This window comes from Vulpes vulpes, chromosome 2, assembly GCF_048418805.1.
Source record: "Vulpes vulpes isolate BD-2025 chromosome 2, VulVul3, whole genome shotgun sequence".
NCBI lineage: Eukaryota > Metazoa > Chordata > Mammalia > Carnivora > Canidae > Vulpes > Vulpes vulpes.
Window position 1 is genome coordinate 108832183 of NC_132781.1, and position 8055 is coordinate 108840237.

General features: G+C 54.8%; 1 protein-coding gene across 3 annotated transcripts in view; it reads right to left on the reverse strand.

Moving 5' to 3' along the window:
- The window catches only part of CAMK1D (calcium/calmodulin dependent protein kinase ID), a 433570-nt gene extending 426082 nt beyond the window's left edge, over window positions 1-7488 (reverse strand). For all 3 annotated transcript variants that reach the window (XR_011999959.1, XM_072749523.1, XM_072749524.1), the window contains exon 1: window positions 7039-7488. Coding sequence is in view for 2 of the 3 variants with exons in the window: in XM_072749523.1 (XP_072605624.1) it covers window positions 7039-7130 (92 nt within the window). In the remaining variant the exon portion in view is untranslated. The remainder of the gene's footprint in view (window positions 1-7038) is intronic.
- Between the last annotated feature and the right edge of the window lie 567 nt (window positions 7489-8055).

The following is an 8055-nucleotide window of genomic DNA, read 5'->3' on the forward strand; positions in this document are numbered from 1 at the left end:
CCCTCAACCAAAGCTACTTGAAAGCAACTGGAGTTGATGACAGCTACTGTTGACTTAATCCCAATTATGTGCCAGGCACCTCATAGACATCGTTGGATCCTTACAAGAATCCCACAAGGCAACAACTTCCATCTCCATCTCAACTCAGAAAGATTAAGGAACCTCTCCAGAGGCTCACAGCTTGGAGTGGTTGGATGGGAGCCACCTTTCCATTACGGGTCATGGCCGCTTGATGCCTCTCCTATCTGGCCTCAGCAAATAGGTGATTTTCAAAGGCTTATCCTCAAGATGTGGTGTTACCCAAGAGACAGAATCTGAATCCTATAGTTAGTTAAACTATAGATGGTTTCTGAATCCTTCTGAAATCACTAGGAAAAACAGCACAAGACACAGAGCTGATTGCTGGAGATGTGGAATGAATCCAGTGTGTCACCAAATGACCCTGGCCTGTGGCATCCATTTGGATGTTACCCTTGGTCTGACTAGAATCAAAATAATCCATACACTGAATAAACATTTTTGTTTAGAAGTCAGGCAGGACCTAATGAAAGTTAGCCCAAGGGAAAAGTGGTTTCCTTCCCAAAGAAAGACAAGGCCATAACCAACATGAACTGAGAAAGAAGATTAGGTCAGCATCTCCCCCAGAGTCCACATATCCTTCTGCTTTTAGCTACGTATGAATTGGATTGCCCATGCCAGAAAAGGAATTCAAGGCAATTGCCTAGGACACCAGGCTTCCTGGTGGCCACCCAGAAGCAGTTCCTTCTTCAATTAAAAATATGGGTTCTCAGGGGGCTGTGGACTCCCTGATGATTCCTGGGAAATCTGGTAAGGATGGGAAGTATGAGGTTGAAGGTCTACCACTGTGGGTGCAAGTTGATCAGCAATGTGACAGTCCCCCACTGGACCAATGCCTAAGCTGTCCCAGAGGAGAGAGGAGGAGAAGGAGAGAGATTGAAGGGGATTTAAGGAGATTTATTCGGGGAAAGGAAAGATTAAAGGGATTTAGGGAGACCCAGCCAAAGAAGAACTCAACAAATTAACCCCTAAAATCCTCCCCTGAGGAGACACAAATGTCTACCTACCTACCAAGCCTAATTACTGTCCGTGCAGTGGCCAAATTTGAATCAGAAATTTCTGCTTGAAACATCTTCCTTATTAGCCCCTCTGGGAACAAGCTCTCTACCCAAAAGAGCAATCTCCCAAATCCCACTGCACTAATCAATACGGACACTGGTTGTCCGTTATCTTTTTTCCCAATCAAGAAAAATGTTTGGCTTTTCTTCTTCAAATAGAGAACATCCTATCCTGTCAAAGAAAGGAGCAGTAAGAATGTTCATGTTTATTATTTGTCATGGCATATGTTTGGGCTTTAAGTCACCAAATTAAGGGGAGAATTAAAGGTTACAGGCCCACCTGTCAAGGGGAGCCAGCTCTTCCTGTTGAGAACTCTAAAGGCAAAACCCAGCATTTTCACAGAAAGTTAAGTAGTTCTTCCAGCTGCTGAAATGTCCAGCCTATCACCACTTTCCCTCTGTGACCGAGGAGGAGGGGGCACGTCAAAAGCCCCCCACCCCGGAAATAAACTCAGAGGGAAGGAAATTCACCTTGAAAAGCAGGTGCCTCTCCTGAGGGGTCCTAAAAGCCCAAAGGGTGTAAGCTTACCCAATAAACGGTTTCCAAGAACCTTCCCAAGTGTGGACAGCCCTGCTCTGCAGAAGCAGCAGGCACTTGGAAAATCCTTGAATAAAACTGACCCAGACCATCCAATGGCACCCTTCTTCCAACCCCAAATCCTTGGAGAATCTCACGTCCAACCACAGCAGTTCCTCTCTGCTGTCCCTTCCAAACATATCCAGAATCCAATCACTCCTCCTCACCTCTGTGGCTACTTCGGAGCCACCTGCCCCACACCTGGATCATCACAATAGCCTCCAAGAGGGTCTCCCCATGTCTGCCCTGGAGCCCACCAGTCCATCCTCAACACAGCAAGTACGGTGATTATGGGAACACTTAAGTCAGATCAAGGTTCTCCTCTGCCCAAAACCCTCCAACGCCCCCACATCTGTCAGAGCAATGGCAAAGTTTACAGCCTCCGAAGGTTCTCCATGAATCCGATGTCCCCTCTGCCTTGCCCCCACTTCCTAACCCTCATGCCTCTCTTCTTTCAGCTCCTACCTTCCTCCCCTGACTGCCCACTTCCAGCCTCTCTGAATGCCAGACAAGCTTCCCACCAGGCCCTCATCCCTTGCTGTTCCTTCAGATGTCCCATGGCTCCTTTCGATGGCATTCAGATATGAGCCTCCCAGGGAGGCCATCCATGACCACCTGGCCTCAGGCTGCCATCACCACCTCATGCCACAAAATCCCTGCCCTGCTTAGCTTTCCTCCTAACGTGTATATGGAACACCATCCTCTCCGTCCGATTTACTTACCTTTGTCATCCCCTGGTCCTCCTACCTCCAGAAGGTAAGCTCCAAGAGGGCAGGCATTTTTGGTTGTTTGCTTGCAGCTGTGCACCACCCCCCACAGTGCCTAGACTCTATCACACATTCAATAGATTATCTTGTAATGTATGAGAGGCTGAATTTATATCCTGCCCCCTTCCCAAAAAAAAAAAAAGAGTTGAGAAGTACAAACTCCTGGCAAATACCCCAGCTGGGACACCCTCAGGGAGAAATCTAGGGGCTTCCACCCCTAGGTTCCTCTTGGTAAAATTCTTTTAAATGCTTCACCCAGACTCTAAAATTCTGAGCAATCCCAGAATAAATACTATTAAATCAGCCAGTCAAATATACAACCACCTGAAGCAGCTTTGTGTTCTCCTCCTCCCCTCCCCCCCATACACCCCCCCAAAAAAGGACTGTTGATTTTTTTCCCCCAGGGCTTTCAGATAAATCAATCATCTGTGTCCTCAACAGGTGTATTTACTGAGCAATTTCAGAATAAGGAGTTTAAGTATGATACTAGTGGGAAAGGACCGCGCTTGCCCCACGGATATTTCTATTTATACTCTTCCTAAAGCAGCACCCAGCAGGCACTCATTTAATGAAAAAGGGAACACACTATGCTATTGACATTAAGTGGGATAAGACTTCCTGTCCTGAGTTGTTTCACTTTGCTACTAGCATGAGCCCTAAAATGTTGCTCACCACACACAGAAGGCTCGTAAAGAGCCACAGCGGGTACCTTCCTTGTTCAGGTGAGCCATAAAACCTCAGGGCTGTAAGGGTCCTTGAAAACCATCTTGTCTGTCCTGCCCCCCTGATGAGGAAGCTGTGACCCGGAGAGAGTGGTGTGGTCATTTGTCCAGACAGGCGACACAACCCATTAGTGGCTGAGCCAGACCTGAGAACCAGGCCCAAATCCTCCACGATGCCTAGTTCAGCCCCCTACAGACAGCAATTACTTCACCGTAAAATGTTCCGTCTATAAGAAAAGCATGTATTCACACCCTGCAGAGATGAAGATCTCTTTTCTAGGACATGCCATTTCCTATACTCCAGAGGAAAGGAGGTATATTGGGACAATCATTCTGTGTCATACCAGGTACTGAGACCTTCTCTGTTCAGATGGCTTTCGTAGCATGGAAATTATAGAAGTGATTTCCAGGAGTCTGGGGGACTCCCTGGACGCCGCACCCAAGCTCTCTTCCCATCTGTTATTCTTCTCCGAATGGCATATTATCATTCTTTTTTTTAAATTTCGGAAGTCATTGAGAGGTATCTCCGGAAGAGATGGTCTGAAGGTGTCTCTGCAAATACGCTGACAGAAACGTTCACTACCCCTAATTTGTTGTTACACAACGTTTATGTGCTCTCACAACATGCCAAGGATCTGAAAACATGTCGTTAATTAATAAATAGTAATTAGGCCTTCCACCTAATTCAGAGCTGTGGTCAGGTTCTGCAATTCTCTTTCAAAGGGAGTTACATGCAGCCCACCCAGCTGGGAGGTTTTCCCTGAGGCCTGACTCAGAGGCACATCAGCTAACCCAGGCCCAAAGCCCAGAGCCAGATCCTTTGCTCGGAGGCTGTCCCTGGCTTCCTTAATCTCCTTCCCACCCTCCAGGGACTGCCTTCTCGCCCACTTGGCCCCCACCCTCTAGCAAGGCCCCTCTGATCACACAAACTATAGGACTCGACCCTTTGGCTTCGACAGTATGTGTTCTAGCCCTGCAGGGATATTGGCAGCCAGATATCGGATGACAAAGTTTGGCAAAGTGTGCTCCTCGGGCCCTTACGATGCTTTATTTTAAAAGCATTTTAACACTGTAAGATGACAGTCTGGCTCCTGGCAGGGCTTTCCTGCCTTCGGATCTTGAAGGCATATGGGGAAGGTGTGACAAACAAAATGACTTGGAGCTGCTGAGTACCTTGGAAATGAATCCCAATCTCGATTAGTGATGCCTTCGACTTACGCGGGGGGGGGGGGGGGGGGGGGGGGTTGTTACAAACAGGAGAGGGGTCCAGACTCCATGTCTACACAGACAGGACTGGAAGTGATCTCCCTACTTGAACTCAGGCCAAGCCAAGGTCACTGGAGTTGGCCCAGGGTAAAAACAGGCATCCTGAACACCAGACCACACTGCTAGAAAGTCCAAGGAGACCAAATAATGCTGATAATCCAAAAGCTTTGAAATGTTGCCATATTTAGATAACAGGTCACCCTCACCCCACAGTTTTGTTTTCGTTGCACTAATATTAAAATTAGCTTTCCAAATACTAAAGTCAAATCAAATTATTAGAAACATTTGCTGTTACGTAACAGCATAGTGGCTCGACCCCAGATAGAGCCTGATGAGTTGTTCTGCCTAGATTCGAGTATCAGCTCTATCACTTGATAACAAGCTCACGTTTAGAGAGTCACTTAATCTCTCTGCTGCCTTACTTTTCCCATCTGCAATTGGGGATAATAGCAAAACCCACCTCCTAAACTTATTAGGAGATAAAATACATGTAAGGCACTTAGAATAATGCCTGATACTTGGTTATTCATTTAAGAAAGTCACCTATGATGACTATGATTGTGTCATTGAGTAAAAGCATTTTGATCACTTAATTATTTGTGTTGGACTCTTTTAGAACCCATGCCAGCACCACAGGGCCTCAGTGGGAAGCTTCTTTTCAAAGCATTATTTCCAAGGAGGAAGGCAAAGCTTTGGGTCCCCAACAGAGACCCATGCCCAAGTTCCCTGGGCACCTGACCAGAGTCCAAGAGATTGTTCTGCAACAGCTCCACCGGTCTCTGGCACCAAAAGGCAAATCCCCATCTGTCCCCCAAGGGAAAGCTGCCCCGCAGTCACTCCCAAACAGCGCCTACCATACAGCAGGAGCCACTCAATAAAGCCACAGCTCACTGAGCTTCAGCGGGCCAGGTTGCTGCAGAGGCACCGCTGCAGGGCTCTCCTGAAAAGCAAGAGGGGGAGACTGCTTCTTTCCACCTGGAGGCCGCAGACAGGGGGAACCCGAACAAAGGGCTCAGGTGGGATAGCGCCATGCAAACTCCCACATGCTGAGGCTCCACTCTCCCATCCCCTCATCTGCAGCCACATAACCGGTCTCAGGATGACAAGCAAGGGCATGCTTCTTGTTTCTCCATAACTTGAGAGCATCTCAGCATGAAAACCCCAAATCCGAGTAAACCTCAATAGTAATTCTCAAAAGTTTTGACCAAAACTCACCCCTTAACTGGCCATGCTGAAAGAGGCCGTCCCGACCCCGTCTTTATTAAAAAGGCTAAGTCCTTTCTGTTTTCATCCCAACGAAGACTGAAAGTCTATACCCACAGGTGCCCCCCCCCCAAAAAAAGAGCAGCGCACAACACCCGGGAGACCCTTCTGAGCCTGGCCAACGGGTGTTTTCCTGGGAACAGGAGTGCGGCTGGAAAGGTGGCCTCTACAACTTCGCTCTGGGGGATCCACTGCAGATGTGGGGGTGGGGCTGAGGGGGAAATAAAAGACTGAGGAGCCAGGTGGACCCCAAGCCTGGGGGCAGAAGCCAACCTGCCATCTGAAAATGTGGTTCTGGGAAAGCAAACTAACCACAAAAAAAAAAAAAAAAAAAAAGGAAAGGGAAGAAGGAGGAACACAGTGATTTTATCTCACCAAACACCTCCTCTTTCTCTTCCCAGCCTAATCAACACCTCCATGAGCCCCTGCAAAGCGTTCAGTTCATGGAGCACAGGTGTGCGTGTCAGAGAATATATATACCGACGGATACTGATCACCAGCAGATGCCCATCACGGGGGGGGGGGGGGGGGGGGGGGGTAATAACTTGAACTTCAGACTCCCCCAGCAGACCTGCCTGCCTCTCCCTCACTGTCAGCCTCCCTACCTAATCCGGGGCGCATCGAAACAACAAACAAACCAAAACCAAGTCAGGGGCAGAGAGGGAGCCGCGCCGCACCTGCTGGGAGCGCAGGCCGTGCGCGCGTCCAGCTTTCCCGGGAGGGAGGCGGCCGCCAGCGCTGGACCGAGACCGCCGGCCCGCAGCCGCCCGCGCGGGGACGCTCGGAGCACAGACCCTCCCCGGAGCGCGCGGCCCGGCCCCGCCGCGGGGCCTCGGCTCGGGGCAGCGGGGAGGGAGCTGCCCGCACGCGACCCCGGCACTGCGAGGAGTCGCTGGCACCCACCGTGGTGCCTGCGCCCGTGCGTGCAGGTGTGGGCCGAGCCTACGCGATGGAGGGGCGGGGGCGGGGCGGGGGCCGAGCCCCACTTGCTCGCGGCCGTGTCCCTCCCGCACACTCGGTGCGCCCGGACACGCGGCGACGAGGCGCACGAGGATCCACCATGCTCGGCCCACAGTCACGCGTGGGGGGAAGGAGTCGAGAGGGCGGCGGAGCCCGGGCAGGCGGGAAGCCGGCTCCCCTGCCCCGGCCGGGAGCGGCGCCCACCCGCGTCCGAGGCAGCCCCGTGCGCGGGGGCTCCGCGGGGCCGGGCGATGGGCGGTGCGGGCGCGGGGGGCCGCGGGGCCGGGCGATGGGCGATGCGGGCGCGGGGGGCCTCGGCGCGGCCGCCCCCCCCGGGCCCCACTTACGTTCCGAGGGTCTCCTTGAACTCGAAAATCTTCTTGATGTCTTCCGCTTGCTTCTTCCAGGAGGAGCTGCTCTCGCCGTTCTCCCGGGCCATGGCCGACGAGGGCGCGGGCGCGGGGCGCGGGGCGCGGGGATGCTCGGGCGGGGGCCGGGCCGGGCCGGGCCGGGGCCGGGGCTTCCTCTTCTGCAGTTTCCTCTTTCACTCTCGCCGCCGCCGCCGCCGCGGTCCCTCCCCGGCTCGGGGCTGCTCGTCTCGGGCACAGACTTCCTGCCGCCGCCGCCGCTCCCCGGCTCCGCCGCCGCCGGCTGCCAGCCTCACTTTCTGCTACTTTCTTGCCTCCCTTCTCCTCCCTCCGCGCCGCCCGCCCCGCTCCCTCCTCCGCCTCCGCCCCCGCCCCCTCCGCCCCCTCCTCCCGCGGGCTCCCGCCCTCCCCGCGCGCCCGGCCGCCTCCCGCCTTCGGGGATGTCCTGCGCCCCGGGAGCGCCGTGCACCGGCCGCGGGGACCGACCGCGGCGCGCGCCCCGGAGCCCCGGCGAGGGCAGGTGCGGGGCGCCCGGCAGGTGCGGGGCGCCCGGGGCGCGCGGGGGGACCCCAGCCCCTCGGGAGCCTCGCGGGCTGCGCGCTCCAGGCCCGGGGGCGCGAGGGCTTTCCCCCGGGCGGCGGGAGGGGGCGCCTCTGCGTAGCGCTCGGCGGCCGCGGGGTGGGGGCGGGGGCGCGAGGCTGCGGGCCTCCGAGGGTGGGGGCGGGGCGGGGGCCGCGGCCGGGGCGTCCCGGGGCGGGCGGGGGCCGGTTGCTATGGCGACGGGAGGCGGCGGGGGGGGATGCGGGCGGAGGTGGGCGTTGACTCGGGCCCCGCGGTGCCGGAGCTCCCGGAGCTCCCGGAGCCTGCCGGTCCCTCCCGACCGGGCGGCTGGAGCTAATTCGCATTGCACCAAAATCGGCGCTCGCGTCAAATTCTGGCCGGGGGAGGGGGCCTCGTGGCGAGGAGGACGCCTGGAGGCCTCGGGACGGGGGCGCG